Below are 21,306 nucleotides of genomic sequence, written 5' to 3' on the forward strand. Positions count from 1 at the left end.
TTTATTCAGAAATGGCTGTGTATTATGATGCTAAGCACTTTATATACATAGTCTAAATTTGTTCGCAGCTTGAGGCTCTAGCCCTAAATGCGCCTTAGTCTTAATTTAGTTATTTGTTTTTGTGGGTGTCAGAATGAGTTCATTTTAATTTTGGTCCATCACTAGTCTTTATGCATACTATGTTCTTTTACTTAAGGCTTCAATATAGAAATAATTTTCTTTCAGACTGGATTGTTTGGCACTAAGTCTACTGCTTTTGGGTCAACTAATACTACTACTACTAGTAGTTTTACATTTGGTACTGGTACTAATACTGGCACTGGATTATTTGGGCAGAAGCCAGCTGGTTCATTATTTGGAACAGGAACTGGTTTAGGAACTTCATCAACTGGATTTGGTAAGTTGTCATATATTAATAATATCTTTTGTCATTTAGTGTTTGAGCTTGCCATATTTTCCACATTTCTAATTGGTGCTGAAAAATTCTGTAAGCTATCATAAAATTTGTTTAATCTCATTACACTTCCACCATGTGATTTAGGGCTCACAATACCGGTCAAAATCTCAACACCGGTTTTTCAGTATTTTTAATGTATGAAACCAGGATACCGATATTAATACCAGAATTCCAAAAAAGAACATTTTTTGCAATAAATTTTGATAATTAAGTGCAATAAAATAACAAAAAAAAAACGAGTAATTATTGAATTCATATTTCAAACTTTTATTACAATGATAACTATTCTAACAAAATATTATTAAACATACAGCATATTCTAAAAACAAAAAAATATGCATATTGAAACTGAAAATTTGGTTATGTCTAAGCATCCGCACTACCTGTCTGAATAAAGTGAGCTCTTAAGAAACATAAGTAGTCAAAGTGTTATCATTTAAATGATCTAATTTTGGTACATATTTAATTAGCAGCAGAAAACGTCCTTTTGGATTCTGTGCTGGTTGGTGCTATTGTACTGAGATAGTCATAGATGAGTTGAAGTTTTCTTTTGGCTTAGGGGTTCCGTGAAAAAATTACCGAGACATTAAGGGAGAAAATTTGGGAACCTCTGTCTAATAGATTAGGCAAAAAACAGCCAAAACACCCATCTTCTCCTGTCATTATATTAGTAACAGCTGCATTCTTTGTTTTACAAAAGACCGATAAGAGAAGTGCAGAGACAGTGTGATAAAAGTCAGAACAGTTAACTTAAATACAGTAATACTCTGAAGTTACGCGATAGGTGGATCCGACGAAAATCGCTTAAGTCGAATTCGCGCAAGTCGAGCAAGTACAACTTTGCATATAAATACATATAAATTTTGTTTAATTGAGACCAAGGACTAACAAAAACACTAGTTTAGAAGAAAAATATTTAATAAAATTGCAGTTCTTTATCCATATTAATACAAAACATGTATTAAAAAAATAAATGAGTTACATAAAAAAGTTATTTCGATGTCAATGGCTTCATAAAATCTAACAAATTCGTCTGACGACACAGCACCATCTTTTTTTTCACGCAGAATTTCTTCGTAGCAAGCTAATAATTTTTTTATTCCTTGCTTTGTAGCTATAACACATTCTTCGTTGGAGTCTATGTTTTCTAAAATTTTTAAGCCCTTTTCAATTGAGCTGAGACCTTCTGTCAAGCTTGCAATTGTCATGTGCTTTTCTGGTAGAACTGGGTCTGAAGTGTCGGATACTTCAGTGATGCTTTGCTCACGCATCTCTATGAGCTCATTCATTGTCAGCTCCTGACTGTGAATCCAACAGCTCGTTGACATCATCACCATTGACTTCCAAATCTAATTGCCTGGCAAGATTAACAACTTCTTCTATCACATGAGCGATATGATCAGTTTCTGGCGTTGTTTTCGTCTCGTTTTTAAAAAAAAAATGGACAAAGTTTCTTCCAGACACCATTCAATGTTTTTTTGTGAATTTCATCCCAAAATTCTTCAGTGATTCTTACGGCATCTAAAACATTGAATTGTTTCCAAAAGTCTTTAACAGATATCTCACTATTTTGTCTCACAGCTTCGTTCAGACGTGCAAACGAATGCCTCATGTAGTAAGCCTTGAATGTTTTGATGACTCCCTGGTCCATCGGTTGAAGCAAGTTGGTTGTGTTTGGAGGCAAAAACACAACTTTCGCACGTGGGTCGAAATTAATTAGGGTGGCAGGAGGGTGACCGGTGCATTGTGAATAAGAAGCATCACTTTAAATGGAATCTGTTTAGACTTGCAATAACGTTCAACTTCGGTTATGAAGTGGTGACCAAACCAGTCCTGAAAAACGGAAGCTGTCACCCAAGCTTTATGATTTGACTTCCAAATCACTGGTAAGCTAATTTTAGATATACACCAAACGAAAAAATCAAGAACTGCGTAACTCCGAGTTTGCGTAAGTTGGGGTATTCTGTATAATCATATTTGGAGAACCAATTGATCATTCAATAATGCTATTGGATATAAACAATTGATTTCACAAATTGTGCATGCATGCACACACACACAGTATCCTATACTTAATATCATTAAAGGTAAAAAAAAAAAAGATATTTTACAGATCTGTTCTGATTCTGTTTGTATCAGTGTGATGACAACCTATGAGATGCTATTGTGAAAGAAAAAAGAATTGGTGTCAAGTTGTTTGGGGTACTGACAAAGAAGCATGAAATGTAACAAGCAATATGTAAAGTATTTTAGTAATTCTTTATAGCAATGCTGAGTGTCTGAGAATATTCAACCAGGTGAAAAAATGAAATCTGATCTTTTTCTAATGCAGCTTTGGAAGTGCTCATGGCAGCAAAGTCTGAACTGAACTACTATTGTTATAAATATTGTTATCAACACATCTGAAGGCATGCAACATCTGCTACATTATCTTTCTTAAAGTGTCTATCCTTATAATCTCATTAAATTGTGTGCTGAAAGGAGGCTGCCTGTGAAAGTGGATGAGTATTTCAAGAACATCTACTACCTAGAAAGAAGTACTAACAGGAAAGATTGATTTAAACGGTTTTAACTGATGCACATCAGTAAAGGGAAAAAAAAAAAAAAAGATTTTGAAGCATGCATGTATGTACATATTGCAGTCTTTGGTTAAATGTTTAACTAGACTGTTAGAGCAACCTCTGACAAGTCTATTTAAAGAGGTTAGAAGTGGTGAGAAAAGCTATATGAGCACTTTTTTCAAAGTTCACAAATCGAAAAGTATGGGTGTATGGTACTAGCTCATATCCAAATCTAGTTCATGATCCATAAAAAGCTTTGAAAAAAGACAAGTTGGTGAATCATGAAAAAGAACATTTGAATTGCACACTTCTTGTGAAAGCAAACCTAAAATGCTAAGCAAGCTGATAATTCTAAGGATGTTATTCTCACTTGTGGAAAGTTTTCATTTTTCTTTCTTCTGGTTTGTATAAAGCAATTTGTTTGTTTCTCTTAAATGTTATGCCAATGTTTGAAAATCTGAAAATAATTCTTCATTCAAGCATATCCCACATTCATATACTGAGATCATTATTCCTGTGCTGAAGGATTGATGCATTAATTTGTTATACCAACAACTTTTAAATCTTCTTCCATTTTGGAAGTCTATTTCCATAGCAGATTAAACTAGAAGGGTGATTCTGCTTATTTCTTATCCCAGGGGCTCACATCTGGTGAGTATTGGCTTGGCATACCCAGGGTCCTGAGCTGGATATCATCATTTTTCTCTTTCTTGGCGATTCCCTTCTACTTCTAACTCTTGTTTGTTCTCTCTCTCTCTGAGTAATTCAGAATTTTTTTTTTTTTTTTTTGGCTGGTGCAGCATAAGCCTCAGGCTTCCTTGCACCATATGGCTAATAATAATAATCTACTCTAGGGTCAGATATGAAAATGACAAGATTTTGTTCTTTGAAGAAATACTTTATTACTGTATGTGACTATAGGGTGCACATGTTCATTGAAAAATAATGTTCTTATAAATGCTGAGGTAGTGCAAATTTCATCAGTTGGCAATGTATCATTTTCAAATTTGAAATTTTTTGTGGACACATTTCCAGTACTTCTCAGTATAATTGAGGATAAAGAAATTGATGAAATGATAGATGTTTTGAATTATCAGTTCTGTTGTGTTTAGTGTGAGAAATTTACCAGAAGCTATTATGGAGAGAGAAATAATTGAAGCACAATAGTCTTTGGGAAACTAACAAGTGCACTTATTTCATTTCAAATGCTCCACTTAGCTAAATTGATGTTTCCTGAGGTTAAGTTTCAACCACATCATGCTGCTATATTCTTGGACTTTTCTCAAGAACTCAAGAATTCATCTCTAACTGCAAATCATGTCAGCTATTCAAATCAACACAACAGTTGGTTAATTCATTAGTTAGAAATGAAACAAAGAAACATTAACTTAAGTATGCCAGGTTTATCTCAGAAACGTATGTCATTGGATGCCCATTCCGACTGACAGGAGGTACTAGCTCTACTATCGTCACCTACAGAAATCTTCTTTTCGTTTTGTATAAACTTATTAGTGAACCTAGCTAATTTCTAAATTTACCAGAATCATCTCTTCCATATTCAAGATCAATGTCACCATAATGTTCTTAGATTATACAAGGAGTCCACCATTCCTCCACAATCACAATATGGAGAACCTTCTGTATCTAATTTATTTAACTTTGTCTTGAAAATACTATCTAAGGTCTTATTGTGGTATCCACAATAGTAACCTATGTGATAAAGGAATTAATTCTGCCTTAATTCTGATTCTCCCCCCCCCCTCCTTAAAATTACGATGCCTGAGGCTGGTAGCCTAACCTGTTATATGGAAAAGACTTAATTCCAATTTTCCATGACAGTTTATTTAAGTGGTCTTGAAAGTAATAAAGTCAACAGGCATTCTACTTGAAATAACAAAAAGGGCATCATTAGCTACAGTTCTTAGTGCCTAATAATATTAGTCTGTATATTTTTACTATTGTCTTTTAACAGCACTATTGTCCACCCTATGCACCCAAACAAGAACAGCCTAGATAATTACAGGCAAAAAAGACATTCATACATCATTCCCAATATTCTTCTTACCCCTCCCCCCCCAACTCAGCTTTTGTTATTCTTTTCAGCTTTGGAAGGTTACACCATTCTATATGGTTTTTGATGTTTGTAACCTAATAGCTTTTTTTGGCTCAGTTTTTATGCTAATTTCAGAAATGTTATTTATTTTATTTTTTTTTTTCTATCATGTACCATTTTTTCACAAATAACCTAAGTTGATGTCACAAATTGTATTAAATTTGGACTAAATTCTGGGAATTTGTAGACTAAATCTTCACATATTGGCCATACTACCTTTAGTCATTTGTTTCTTGACCTTGAGAGTGCCATGCAGTAGTATTTATCAATATGAGCTCAGTTTATTTTTGAGATTACCATATCAAACTTCTAGAGGTGCCTCCGTAGCCAGGTGGGAAGGAGCAGCAGTGCGTAGCACATGCTTCTTGATTAGACCGGGGTTCGAGCCCGTCACCACCAAATATGGAGGATGCGGAAAGGTCAGGGAATGACCACCGCACATCCTGGAGCAATATGGCCTTAGTTGCTAATGCTCCTAAAAAACCAAATAACAATGAAACTTCTGCTGAAAAGTGAGTAAAATGTCTTCACACAAATGTTTGAACACTTCAAACAAGATATTACAGAATTGTAAAAAATGTGTTATGCTTATTTTGGAGTGAAACTCAGTGATCAAGATAAACAATGGACTCCATATAAAGTTTGCTGAACCTGTTTTTGAAGCATTGAGATTCTGGAAAAATGGTAAAAAGGTTATGTCATATTTGCAATTTCCATGGTTTTTGGGGGCGGTGACTACAAACCACTGTGATGACTACTACTTTTCCTTAGTTAATGTAGAGGGATACAATGCAAAAATGTAATTGCGTATCCTAATATTCCATCTGCCATTAGACCAGTCCCGCATGGATAAACTGCTGATTCCATGCCCTCCACTTATATTGGAGAATGTAACAGCAGAGAGTGATGAAAGTGAAGCTTCTGAATATGAAACTGAAGTCTGCACACCTGGAGACATTGAGTCCATTACCTTCAGCTGTTTTTACAGCATGAACTCAAGATCTGGTAAGAAATTTAAATTTACCAAAGGAATCTGTAGAACTCCTTGGTTCTAGACTAAGTCAAAAAATATTCTAGCACATGGGATGTTTTTCTCATGGTACAGACAGAGAATGAGAACTAGTCCCCTACTTTTCACCCAGGAGAGGCTAAAACAAGGTATTTTTGTTGTATCTCAAATTTGCAAACTGATGAGGGACTGAGATTGTGAGGGAAATATGAATAAAAGAAAAATGCATGGATTAGCTTCAGGTCTGTCGTAGGTAACAACAGGAATCCACACTACAAGGATATAGTTGAAAATATGTTGACAAATTTCAAGGTACATTTTTTACACTTCCACATTGACTACTTCCCAGAAAATCTAGGAAGTGTTAGTGAACAGCAGGGTGAGAGGTTTCACCAGGACATTAAGACATGGAGATGAGATACAAGAGCAGGTGGAATGTCAACACGATGGCTGACTATTGCTGGGTGCTGAAGAGGGACTGTAAAATAGAAGGATCTGCAAGAAAATAAAAAAATAAAAAAATATGCAAATTTGTTCAGTGGACTTATTACGCAGTGTGCCCCCTTTTAATAGTGTTTTTAACATGTATTTAAATATATATGTCTTGGTAAAAGTAACATTTTGTTGTAATTTCAGTGCATAGATTCTGCCAAAATTAATAAAATTTTCTGAAAAATCAAATTTTCTTTTGTGACTTTTGAAGAAATCTGATGTTGATGGAAACAAATGGAAGTCAATTTTGAAATAAGCATTAGAAAATGATTCAGAAACAGCCTTTTCTCAGAAAAGGCTGTTTCTGAATCAAGGAATTTTTTTTTATAAAATGCATAGTGTACTCTACTTTATCTTTCAGAATTTTAACATGTTCTGGAAAAACCATTTTTCACTAACATTAAGTTGGAGATACTTAATTTGTCAACATGTGATCACAGTGTGCTGAAGTGGGAGTTACTCAAAGAGGTAACTACCATTAGGGGTAAAGGGAAGGGGTATTGCTTTCGTAAAGGCGACTACAATGGACTGAGACAGTATTTAAATTCTATACAGTGGGATCAACTGATGATATTGCCAACAGCAAATTCAAAATGGGAAGCATTCAAAGAACTTATCGTGGAAGCTACTAGGCTTTACATACCAACTAAGAAATATTGTTCAAGGTTTAGGCCTAAATGGTTGTCAGATGAACTAATGAGGCATATGGCAGAGAAGAAAAATGCATGGGATACATACAAATTAACACGTGACACGGATGCCTATGATAGATACAAGTTGATCTGTAACCAAGTTACAAAGGAGGTTAGGCAGGCGAAGGCAGATTACGAGAGATCCTTGGCAAGGGATGCGAAGAAAAACAGCAAAGAGTTCTTTACTTATGTAAACTCTAGAAGGAAGGGGATGAATCAGATTGGTCCACTTGAGATCGATGGGTCAACTGTTGATGACCCTGCTCGGGTAGCTAACAAACTAAATGAATATTTTGCATCGACATTCACACATGAGGAGTTATTCAGCGAGGGGAATGCCAGAGGTGTATTCAACTCTAGCAGTAAGCTAGAGAATCTTGTAATAACTGAGAGCAAAGTGGAGGAGAAATTGTTGAAGATAAACACAAGAAAGGCACCTGGGGTGGATGGGATCTATCCAGTTATATTAAAGGAGGCAGCAAAGGAGGTAAGCAAACCCTTAGCCATAATTATGAGAGCTTCCTTGGACTCAGGGGAGGTACCCATTGACTGGAGATGTGCAAATGTGACCCCAATTCACAAAGGGGGATCAAAGGCTGACACAAGTAATTATAGACCTGTGAGTTTAACTTCTGTTCCCGGAAAATTAATGGAGGCACTGGTGAAAGAAGCACTGCAGGATCATCTAGACAAGACTTCAGTTATAGCTAGGACACAGCATGGTTTTGTTAAGGGGAAGTCTTGCCTGACCAATTTGATTGGATACTATGATGCAGTCACAAAAGAACTGGATGCAGGGAATAACTTTGATATTATATACTTGGATCTTAGAAAGGCTTTTGATACTGTTGCACATGGAAGACTGCTGCACAAATTGGAGCAGTGTGGCATTGGAGGCAAGTTGCTGCTATGGATAAAGGGGTGGTTGAGGGGGAGAAGACAGAGAGTGGTAATCAATGGACACTGCTCATCGTGGACTAATGTTATTAGTGGAGTCCCTCAGGGTTCAGTATTGGGGCCTTTATTGTTTTCTGTATTTATAAATGATATTGATGATGGTATATCAGGCTTAATGTCCAAGTTTGCAGACGATACAAAGGTTGGCAGGGTTGTCAAGGACACTACTGACACTATGCTGCTGCAACAGGATTTGGAAAGGTTGAGCAGATGGGCTTCGAGGTGGCAAATGAAGTTTAACATTGACAAATGTAAAGTACTACATATGGGAAACAGCAACCCCAGAGCAACGTATCAACTCTGTGGTACTACACTGACAGTGGTAGAGAATGAAAGGGACCTGGGGGTGGTGGTGCAGGCAGATATGAAGTTCTCTGAGCAGTGCAGACGAGCTGCAAGAGTAGCTCATGGTGTATTGTCAATGATATATAGAAATTTTTCTAGCAGGGATAAGGAGGTGATTATTCCCTTGTATAAGGCAATGGTCAGGCCACACCTAGAGTACTGTATACAGGCCTGGAGGCCTCATTTCAGGAAGGATGTAGAGCTGCTGGAACGAGTACAGAGAAGGGCAACTAGATTGGTGAATGGGACAAAGGGGTTCTCTTACGAAGAAAGGCTTAAGTTTTGCAAATTACAGTGTCTGGAAACTAGGCACCAGCGGGGTGATCTGATAGAGGTGTACAAAGCCTTGAATGGTTTGAGCATGCTCAATGCTGATGGGATTCTTCCTCTAGCTCAGAAAAATCACCTGAGAGGGCATAAATTCAAATTGAGGAAAGACAGATGTAGGATAGATGTGCGGAAATTTGCCTTTAGCCAGCGGGTGGTTGGTGGGTGGAACAGACTTCCATCCCTTGTCGTGGAAGTTGATAGCCTAAATAAGTTTAAGGCTCAGCTGGACAGGTATTTCGAACGAACAGAGGGGTGAAGTGGAAGTGGTTATTTTTATTTATTTATGTTACTTTTTTTTTTTTTTTTTTTTTTTTTTGGCTGATGCTGCATAAGCTTGCTTTCTTGCATCAAATGCCTCTACTAATGCTAATGCTAATGCTAATGCTAATGCTAATGTAACATTTATAGTATAACTGTGTGGTATAGGATTTTAATGGTATAACTACACTATAAAACTTTGTTATAGCGTTACATCGACCTCAATAAGATTGATACTTGAGGCTCTTCTCCCAGGTAGAGTAACTTTGATTGCAACTATCTAGCTTGATATTTGTAAACTCCTCAATTTCCTGAGTATGATATCATTCATTCTCTCTCTCTCTCTCTCCCTCTATATATATATATAAAACTTCATTTTCTCTGTTTTATAAACTACTTCTTATAGATCACTATCACCTGTAGTCCCTACCAGTGCTTTCCAAGACTGGAACTTCTTGTATGCTGCATTTTATTATAGGTCCTCTTATCAAACCTTTAATATACCTTTGTTTTAGAGCATCAAGAAATGCCTTGTCTCTAAAAGTTTGGAGACAAGGCATTTCTGTAACTTTGATAATTCTTACAGAATTTCATGACTTCAGTCCTAGCTTTGGTTGATTCTGAATCTCACCACAAGATAGATTTCACAAACCTTTTTTTACCTTTTGATTGAAACAACTGAAGCCTTATAATAACAAGGTTTGTACCATATCAACCAAGCCTTTGGCTTTCATTGCAGTCAGATTCACAATATTAATACAGTGTAGATACTCTTGATATACTTGTCAATGCACTCCCAATTAACAGTCTTAATAGAAAAGCAATCAGTTTTGTTGTTCATTTGATTTGGCATACTGTTATCCTTAATCTCAAAAACAGTATAGCAGTGATTGCTAGAGGTTCAGTCAGATTTGATCTACCAAAAGATTTCCTGATTCAATAGCCACATCTATGCTAAAATTTCCCTGGGGAAAATCTAGCATAGATGACCTGGTGTATTCAGGACTAAAAGCTACAAAGAACTGAACAGTTCCTTTTACATCTCTCTTCTCTAATTGGTGTTACCAGTATTTCAAAGAACATAATATAAATTACAGTCCTTGTCAGTAACCAGTGGTGTGATGGGAGGTGGGGGGGTTGTCCCAGGTGCCAGCCAGAAAGGGGTGCCATTGCTTGAAAATACAAGAAGAGAAGTATTAACTTCAAAAAAATAATTCCAACTTTTTTTAAAATTTATCTTTCTCCACTTAAATTTACAGTTGTTGAAATTTCTATTTGACACTATTGAATTAACAACAAGATACTTTGATTTTTATATTAACCGACTGCAAATGTAATATTTGCATTTAAATTTTTGGTATGTGTTATTAAGGCATATAAAACTGGGAATCAGAACAATATTCAGCCTTTACAAATGTGTTTAGTTTAACCCCCCCCCCACTTTTTTTTTGGCCACAAAGTTTGTCTTACATGTCATTAAGTTAGCACAATGTTTTTGGTGAGTCGATTTATATGAAGTATACAGGCGAGCCTTTATATTTTCTGAAAACTCATTTTTCATTTTGATTTCTACTTATTTTACAGATATTTTCTGTTTTTTAATGAACTTCTTTATATAGGTCCCTACATATAAGTACAAAATGAAGCGAAATCAATCCAACAGATTTTGAAAAAAGAAAGCAAGAGAAGGAAGTTATTCAAGCAATGTCTGAATCATTGTTGAAGTATGTTACACCTTCAACATCTAGTGCAATAGATATTCAGCACGCTAAATCAGAAGAGCAAGTGCAAGAGCCATCTTCTCAAGAGGATCTAAAAGAGAAAGTTATTTATCCACTAGTAAAGAAGAATCTAGTGAAAATACACATGAGCAGAGAGAAGATTCTGAAAAGGAAGAGGAAATAAACATTTTTAAAGTATTCCAATGTTGTTGCTTTTTGGCCTATCCTGGTACCAGATAACTGGAGAATTTATTTTATTAAGAAAGGTGGTGAATATTTTCAAAATAAGGATGGGCATTTTGATACTGTTGAAAGAGCAGGAGAAAAAATTAAAGGAAAACGTCAACAGCTAACAACTTCCTGGTTTTATAAGACACTGCCAAATGGAGAAAAAGTTTTAAGAACATGGATGATTTAGTCACCATCATCAGGAAATTTATTTTGTTTTCGCTGCAAACTGTTTTCATTGGAGAATAAAGAAATTGAAACATCCAACTTTATCATGGGATTTAAAATTTGGTGGAAATTAAATCCAAAGGTTTCTGACCAGGAAAATGGTGAACAGCATCTCCTGTGCTTGGAGAACTGGAAAAACTTAAGTGCAGGGTTGAAGTTTCAACAAACTATTGAGCATATTCATCAGACAGTACTGAATAAAGAAAGAAAGAAATGGAGAGATGTTTTACATTGACTTTTAGATGTAATCTTATTTCTAGCCCGTCAGAATCTTCCGTTTTGTGGACATGATGAATCCATATTTTCTACAAATAAAGGAAATTTTAGAAAAATGGTAGAGATGCTAATAAATTATGACCCCGTTTTGAAAGAACATATTTTAAGAATTGAATGCTCATCTAATAGGAAAGAAGCTTCATATTTATTGGCAGAGATTCAAAATGAGTTTATTAATGTTTTAGGAAATTGTAAGAGAGAAAATAGTAGCAGATAATATAAAACAAGCTAAACATTTTGGAATTCTATTTAACAATACACCAGATGTATATTCCACACTGACTGAATATGTGAAGTAATTCGATACATTCTGTAAGTGACAAGGTTGAAGTGAAGGAGTCGTTTTTAAGCTTCTTTCCCATTGTTGGAAAGACTGCTGCTGAACTCACAAAAGAAATTTTGAATAATTTCTGGATATAATTTGAATTTGAATAACTGGATATAAATCTGTGCCGTGGTCAGGGCTATGAAAATGCGGCAATCATGGCAGGAATTCATGGTGGGGGTCCAATCTAAAATCAAGGAAATTAATTCCAAAGCATTGTTTATGTCCTGTGCAACCCACTCATTAAATTTATGTGGAGTGAATTCATTTGTAAGCATTTTGCCATGCATAATCTTCTTTGGAATTTTTGAAAACCTTTATTCTTTCTTTTCAGTCTCTTCTTCACACCGTTGGAAAATAATGAGAAAACATACAAGAATGAGAGTCAAAAGACTTGCCCAGACAAGGTGAAGTGCACATTATGAATCTGTAAATGTCGTCAAAATGAATTTTGAAAAAATAACTTCCATTCTGCAAACATTGTGTGAACCTTAAGAGAATATAGATACCAGAGGGACCGCTGAAATTTTATTATCATCCATATGTTATTTTTCTTTTCTAAGTTATCTTTCTTTCTGTTACAAAATTCTACAAGAAGTTAACCATACACAAAAATATTTACAAACATTTGGAATAAGCCTGGAAAAATGTGTTGTAAAATTACAGACCTTAAAATTATTTATTAATGAACAAAGAAATAAAATTGTAGAAAGGGCCCTTCAATTTGCAAATACAACTTGTGAGGAAATGGGTATTTCAATAGGAAGAATAAGGATAAAAAAACAATGCCAGGAGAAATGATGAAGAATGTTGAACCTTCACTCCAAGAAGAATTAAAAAGAGCGATGTATGAATGACTGGCTAGGTTTTGTTGAGAATTGGAGGCTCGTTTGAAAGTGATGGACGAAATTCTTTCAATGTTTGCCATTATTGAACCATATAATTTGGTTGTTGTGAATAAAGAAGAATATGAAATGTGTATTTCGAACTGACCAAAATTTTCGGTAAATTTTATCATGAAGAAATTGTATTAGAAATTAGCTGACTAAGGCATCACTTACAAGCTGCAAAAATAGCTGTTCAGGAAGCAAAACAGTGGACAGCTTTGCAGTTTGTAGAGTTGATTATAAAGTGGGATTTTTCGAAATCTTTACCAAATTTATTATTATGTTAAAGGTTCTTTTTAACAGTATATTTTATCTATAGCTTCTTGCAAAAGAAGCTTTTCAAATTAAAATTAATTAAAAAATGACTTCTGCTCATTAGTGGATTATTTATTAAAAATGACTATGCCAGTAAAATTAATTTTGATGAGGTTGTCGATAAATTTGCTGAAATGAAGACACAAAAATGGAAACTATAAATCTCTTCTGTTATTGATTTTCACATTTTGCATCTCTTTTTCTCTTTTTGTTATTATATTAAATACTATCTATATAATGTCGGTGTAGATATACCATAGATAACTCTTAAGAAAATACGATTGTAGTGTGGAAGGCATCATTTGCTCTGTATCTCATATTGTGCTATTCCTTCACGAGTTGCCATGATATTATACTACCTCGAATAAGTAACATTTCACTTATAGAGAAGACTATTGTTACTTATTCTCAGTGAGTGCCACCATCCAGATGGCACCGTTTCAGAGCTATTGGCATATCATCAGTGGGTGGGCAGGTACCCTGGTATTGCAGACATGGCAACCCAGTTGTGAAGATAATCACACAATATGAGAGATGCCAAAAGGGTATATGATAATATTTAAAAATACACAAGGCATAATACGTTGAGTAAGAGTTTAATATCTATATAATGTCGGTGTAGATACAATATAGATAACTCTTAAGAAACTACGAGATACAGAGAAAATGATGCCTTCCACACTACCATCATAGTTTCTTAAGAGTTATCTATGGTGTATCTACACTAATATTATATAGATATTAAACTCTTACTCTTAATGTATTATGCCTTGTGCATTTAGTTATTTTTAAAAATTAAATACTATGTAAATACACTACACTTAATTCACTGAATTTTTAACATTCCTTGCAAAATGTTCCTTAGTTTTCTGTGATTTCTTAAAATTTATTAAGTTTTATGACTTTTTTTTCAAGTTGATAACATCATTTAGGTGACACCAGAAGGATCTGCCCCAAAAGACCATAGCTACACTACTGCCAGTAACTATTTTATTTCCCTGCATCCTGTTCGTAAGCTGTTTTCAAATAAACTGTTTGTGTATCCAGAGTCTTGTCATACTGATAGTACACAGAAACCAAATATGCCCTACTCCACTGACTGAGAATTTCAACACAGGTAGTGTGGGAATTACACAAAGGACTGATCTGTGTTACTGTTTCCTCTTTATTTCTAATTGCAATAGCAAAACTACAGTTTTGTGCAGTAACATTTATAACTCTGCAGTGCTTTGAAAATCCAGAAAACATTTCCAGACTATAGGGTTCTTGAAATAAGACTCATTTTCTTTTTACATTTTTTTTACAATTTGATCAGATGATGTGCATAGTCTGTTTAATTCAATGGTTTAAGACCATATTATGCATAGTTTATATTTCTTATTTTTAAAGTTTCTGAAACCTTTTTATATTCAGGAAATAAGGCAACTAAAATAGAATGATTAGATTCAGACCTATTTTTCTTACAATTTATACTACAGACAAGTTTGTCCTTATTACTGCACTCCTTAAATATAAATCCTTCATGACTTCCCATGTGTCCAGTACTGCTTATTAGTACAGTTCTTTGCTACGTATACCTTATATTTTTAGCATCTTGTAACAGAATGCCTCCAAACCTACATGAATTCCATTCCCTATAAACTCTACTCTCTGTTCATAAGAATCTGCCTTATCTTACCGCTAACTTCCAAAATTGAGTTAACTACTTTATAAATCTTATGAACAACCTTTTGGTTAAACTTGTACCCACATCATACTCTTTTAAATACAAGTCTTCCAAAAACTCATTCTTATTTACATCATGTTCAGAATCATACTTATAATTTTTGGTCTTTGGCTTTATATTGCTCTGTTTTCATTCTTTATTCATTTTACATTTTTAAATTTTTTATAAATATTTTTTGTCTGTCTCTATAACTAGAACTATCTCCCTAGTATTTCTTAATTGTTTTATTTTAAAAGTGATCAAAAGCACTTAAGAATGGCATCGCTAACCTCTCTGGTTGAACTATAGTGATCATCATTAGAACATATCAGGAACACTTTAAATTTCTTTTTATCGAAGAGATTAGGAGCAGCCTTGGCAACATCAACAAAGGAGTGCCTGAAGATGGCCATATTGCATTATTCCTCCTGCCTTGCTATTAAGTTTTTTATTTTCAGTTAAATGATTGCAAATTACTTTTCTAGTGTCTGCCAGCAAGTGATAATAAGTTGCTTTAGGAATTTGGTTATTTTGTCCTTTTTCCCTGGATACAATCAAATAATTCTTTGTTGTGCTTTGTCAGCATTCCTGCCCAAATTAGATTTGTCAGATAGAAATGGCTTTCCTTCCACTTTTTGCCTCCTCCTCCTTTTAGCATCACTAATAATGTCTTTTACTGGATAAGCCATAATGGCAGGGTCTGTGGCTGAGATGGGTCTTCCTTCTGAATCATTGTGAGCAATGCTTCACCCACACCTGAGATGTCTTTTTCAATTTTTCAGCCTCATATTACAACAACCAATACCCCTCCATATACGGCTCTCATATCCTCATTGATTGCTTCTTTGCTTTGAAAATGAAGAAATTTTATAATGGATCAGACTTCAACCATATTCAGATACCGCATCTTGTTGTATTCATGACTCTAGATCAGTGTTGCATGTAACTGGTAGATGCAGAAAAACAAATAAATGTCCATTAACTTATGAGACTTAGATGTATGTGTATTTATGCATGTATTTATGCATGTATGTATGCATGTATGTATATTCTTTATACAGGGTTATGATAGCACTTCTTTTTTCAACATTCATTTCCTTATTTCTTGCATGTTTATCACAAAATGCAATCACTTATACCAACACTCTGAATGATGGATGTTTGATTTTATAAGTTACAGCTCTTACTCCTCAATTTATATTATTGCAAGATACTCTAAGCGTCATCTACAATTTTCTGTAATATTGAAACAGTACTCCCAATTTCTAGAATATTGTAAAATCATCTACGATGTTATACCACATTCAAGAATCTTCCTCAACATTCAAAACTTAGGTGGAAGTGTGTGTGTGTGTATATATATACATAAACATTATATCAAATCCATAATTCAGATATTTCTAGGTGAATAAATACTTATTGACTGCTCGTATTTTTTTTTTTGAAGCAGTCATACGCTGTGTAATGAAAAAAAAAAAAAAAAAAAAAAAGGTTTGTGTGTATTTAACTGTTTTCTTATTTGTATTTTGTCTGCTGAATCAAATGGTGTCATTGGCTTTTTACTGTTGTCAGTATTTTAGTGGCAGTTGAAGGTGTAATGTTTTTGTAACATTTGTGTATTACATAAATCCATACTAACAGTGCTGTGTTAACATTATGCCCAAACCGGCCATGGCCAGGGTCCTCATTTTCAGTATAAATATTTTCTAAAGTAGTGATAAAAATTTCTAATAATAATAAATCAAGAAAATGTGTAATATAAAAGAATACTTAAACTTAACTTAAGTTTTTAAATTTTATTTTTATATCTTTTTATTGTTACTTTATTTTTCAAGTCAAAAAACAAAATATTTTTGACCTCTCATTTTACATTTTTATGAAGGAATTATTCACAATATAAATATAAAAACCTATGTAGTATTTGTATTTACATGTATGTGCAATATATATATTATTGCCAGGGGCCTATTTCATCCTTAATCCGGCCTGCATACAAATACTCTGATAAGCGCCTGTAATATTCATATAAGGGTTTCTTTTTTTTTTTTCCTTTTTTTCCCTCTTTTTTTTTTTTTTTTTTGCAGCTTTAAAATGGCTACCAAATGGAAGCTTAGGTTGTCTCTAGACTTGTTCTTCTATGTCTGTGGATATTTTATAGAGCTAAAACAGGAAACTTAGCATAGCATCATTGTGGCACCAAGTTTTGCAATGCATATGAAACTTATGTTGGAATTCCTGCGAGCAATCAAGACAAGTTGTTTTTACTTCATTTCTTCTGTGGTAGTTGTAGGTCATCTTTAGAAGAATTGTTCCATCGTAGTGATGCAAGTGTACAGCCACTCCCAGACTTCGGTAAGGGTTGTGTTCCGCAAAATTCTACATAAGTCGAATTTTGCATAAGTCCGAATTTCCTTCAAGGCTTATGCAACACTTGCAACTATGCACACCGAATTTGATTGAATCAAAATAGAAATATCTGACAAACATGTAAATAAAATTATTTATTCAATTTTTTCATTTCATGTGAAGGAAAAATTTTAAAAGTGTACAAAATTACAAATGTGCAATTACAAAAATTTTACTTTAACATTGTGGAAACCTACTTGATGCTTGAACCTATTAAACCACCCGTTGCTTGACACGAACTTGGTTTGGGGTTCGCTGTACTTATCCTTAATATCTTCATAAATACTTCTTGCTTTTGCTTGAATGGCCATTAGATTCAGGGGCATTTGCTTCTGAATCTAATTTTCCATCCATATTAATCGCTTTTCCATCTTCAATATAGCACCTGAATGCATTTTGTGATCACTGTTGATCTTAAATGCAGTGATCGTTTAACATGTTCTTTTATATGGGCACTGTCCTTTAGAATAGTATTCACTGTTGAAGCATCGAGACCAATTCCCATGCAATAAATAACAAACTTTGTCCTGCTTCTTAATTGTTTTCATCTTCATTTCTAAATCAATTTTGTTTTGTTTCCTAGCACTGCCACCACTTGCATTTTCTGTTGGTCGCTTTCCCTTCATCATTGTAATAAGTAAATAGGAATGAAGGGAAGATTCTGAAAATTTATTTATGTTTTTTTATATGATTGAAGATTTCAGTGAAGGAGAAATGCATTTCACCATAATAAAGTAAAAACCCACACAATTCCAGTTATTAGTATTATCGCGAATGCAATAAGATAGAGTTTACTACCTGTTTATAATAGATTTCACTAACAGAAAAGCCCAGTAAACCGGAAAGTGCAAACTGTTTTTAGTGGTTGTGACCTCTAGAAATGTGCTTTAGAAAAATATCACAAAGCATTCAAAATTGATTATTATAACGGTGATAATGATGAAAGTGTAGTGCATTCTCTGGCTGGACCGTGTAGCCCTTCCTCTCAGTCAATAGTAGCATTTGTAAATGTGTTGGCCACGTGTTTTGTTTTTACATCCTTTAGTTAAAAGTGTTTTTTTTTTTGTGTTTACTTATTTGATATCAATTTATACAAAACCTATACAATTTCCATTATAAAAATGACCTTTTAGAGAGTTAAATAGTTTTTATATAGCGAAAATTTCAACTTCTGAGGTCTTAGAATGAATTACCAAAAAAAAAAAAAAAAAAGTGTTAATTGGATTCAAATATGATATTTTCACAATACTTCCATCTATTCCTATGGGATGCAAAATACACTTCCACATTTTTTTTCAGCCAAAAACTTGCATAAGTTGGGAGTGCCTGTATGTGCCTTTTTCTATATCTTGAATATGAAGAGAGCTCACAAACCATTGTGAGGACTGCTACTTTTGTATGGTGGATATATGAAAGTTTAAAACCAGTTTTGAAATTTGAAAATTTAAATATCAGCAGATTTAAAAACTGCACTATATACAAGCATACCATCCTCTGTTGTTCTGGTGTTACACAGTGAAGGCTTGCCATTTCCAATCAACCTTCAGAGGCTTTAGAATTAGAAGATGAATAGAATAATTAGGATTATATCTCAGAAGCCTGTTAAAATGTTGTTTATGCACATTTTTATATTGTTACATAATCAAATCCTTGTGTTTTGATTTGTTTGTGGTCTTTATGAAGAAATTTGTGTTGTTCACAATCTATAAGAATGGTATAGGTTTTCAAGGCTACTTTTGTAGCACTGTTTATTACAGATAGTGTCTACAGTTAGTTGGAGATATTGCAGCATTTACTGGAAGATCTCAAAGAGCAATTCATATGTTTAAGATGAATTGTTTAAAACAACCTTCAAATAAATATATATATATATATATTTCTGACATTTAAGGAAAAGCACCGTTGTTGCTTTGTTGTTACAATGTTTACACTTTGTTATTTTAACACATTGCTGTATACATTGTGTGCATAATGAAAATTACATGCAGATTATTAAAACTGTAAAAAAGTTATGAAAACAGTATTTAAGGGAAATGAAAATTGATTCATATTCATCTTAAAATACCAAAGTTAAAATTTTATTACAGTAAAAAACAATGCAAATTAAAATACTATATGTGATTTGAATAAATTGCTTTGGTTATAACTTACTTTACTTTATCTGCACTGTTTATCCCATTAAGGATTAACGACATGGATGAATGCTCCACTTAGTATGATTGGCACAGTCTGCTGGAGTGATCTCTAGTTCCTGCATATCTTGCCGTACTCTGCTCTCTATTGTCATCTTCGGCCTGCCTCTTCTCCTTTGACCTGGAACTTGGCAGCTAAGCACATGCTTGGTAATGTTGGTAAACACATGCTGCTGGATGTGCCCTCACCATCCAAGTCTGTTCTCCCTAATCTTCAAGTTGGTGGGTGCAGTTTTCATCTCCTGTCTCACATCTTCATTCCACCTTCTGTCTCTCAGGGTTATTCCCAAACTCTACCTCAGCATTCTCATTTCTGCTGATATTAAAGTTTGTACTTCTTTTCTTCTGACAGCCCAGCACTCTGAGCCATAAATACACTATGAATAAAAAATAAAATTGTTTCCTTAGAAAGAATTTTAGGAAATTACACAAAGTGGTTACAACATAGCAGCAATGTGGTTTGGTATTTACATATTTATTAAAAACTATGTGAGAAAGATAATTAAAATTACATTATGCCAAATAACACTGAAAAGTGAAATAAGGAAAATAGATTGTCTCAGCTGAGACAATATGAATGTAAATCTGTTATAGCGGTCATTCTGACAAGCAGCATATTAATTACACATGATGTATAATTATCCTTTAAATGTATTTTAATTGCTAATAATGAACTAGTTCAAAATGCAATTTATATTATTTATTTAATTTAATGATTCTTATTATTTTGTGAGTTATGAAAAGTTTTATATGATATATAACTTGTTCAAGTTGATTACTGTAATACCATTCAGAAATTTATGTTTGAGGTGAGAGAGAGAGTTTACTGAAGCAGTCTTGTGAAGGTGTCTTGAGAGGCAAAACTCTTTTCGACAATTTTAATGTCTGTGTACATGTTTAATGCCTTATAAAAACTGCCTGATGTCATCATGCAAAGCACTGATTTAAAGTTAAGTGCTTGTTAGTGTTAAAAGTAGAAAGTATTATGTTGGATTCCATGTGCTCAACCAAATTTAACATAACTTTTGTTATGTTAAATTTGCTTTAATGCAAATTTAACATAACAAAAGGGTATGCAAATATGTTTGTGTTAACATGGTGCAATACATGATGCACCAAGATCCTTATGGTATTGTGCATTCAAACATACTTCCAATGTTCAGGTCGTGTCATGTAACAATTTTATACTTTGATCAAGTGTAAACCCCGACAACACATGAAATGGTTACCTGCAGATCATTTTAAATTGAAAGTAGGCTTACCCACTTCTCTTTCTCTCTCTGTACTTTTTCCCATTTAATGACAGAAAATTATAGAAAAATATTTTAATATTGATTTGATTCTCACTGGTGTATCTTCATAGGCTCATTTGGAGCAACACAGAACACAAGCAGCAGTTTATTTGGTCAACCAAAAGTTTCTACGGGATTTGGGACCAGTACAGGGAATACATTAGGAACTGGCCTTGGGACTGGATTTGGTGCACCATCATTTAATCTTAATTTGAGTAACACAGGTAGTTCTTTATTTGGAACTTCAGCAGCTAACAAGACAACAGGGTTTGCATTTGGAGCGACTCCGAGCTCAGGATTCAGTAAGTATTATTAATTTGTGAAATAGTTTATCATTCTCTATGGATATGTGTAATAATATGTCAGTTTTTAATCAGATTTTGTCAATTTTTATTTTACAGTACTATAATAGTTTCGTGTTTGTAGTAATCACATGCAGTAAGTGCTTGTTCTCTGTGGTAGCTCTGTTAACAAGGTTTCAGTTGCTAAGATCTGTCTCCAGAAATCACAATGAAGG

The 21,306-nt window shown here is 34.0% G+C and overlaps 1 protein-coding gene across 1 annotated transcript in view; it reads left to right on the top strand.

Moving 5' to 3' along the window:
* Nup98-96 (nuclear pore complex protein Nup98-96) overlaps positions 1-21,306 on the top strand; it is a 770,989-nt gene that overhangs the window by 167,742 nt on the left and 581,941 nt on the right. The window contains exons 10-11 of the mRNA XM_090379042.1: positions 226-397; positions 20,861-21,091. Of these exons, the coding sequence (XP_090235168.1) occupies positions 226-397; positions 20,861-21,091 (403 nt within the window). The remainder of the gene's footprint in view (positions 1-225; positions 398-20,860; positions 21,092-21,306) is intronic.

The sequence above is a fragment of the Mastigoproctus giganteus genome, chromosome 8 (genome assembly GCF_048544385.1).
Source record: "Mastigoproctus giganteus isolate SK-2022 chromosome 8, ASM4854438v1, whole genome shotgun sequence".
Taxonomy (NCBI): Eukaryota; Metazoa; Arthropoda; class Arachnida; order Uropygi; family Thelyphonidae; genus Mastigoproctus; species Mastigoproctus giganteus.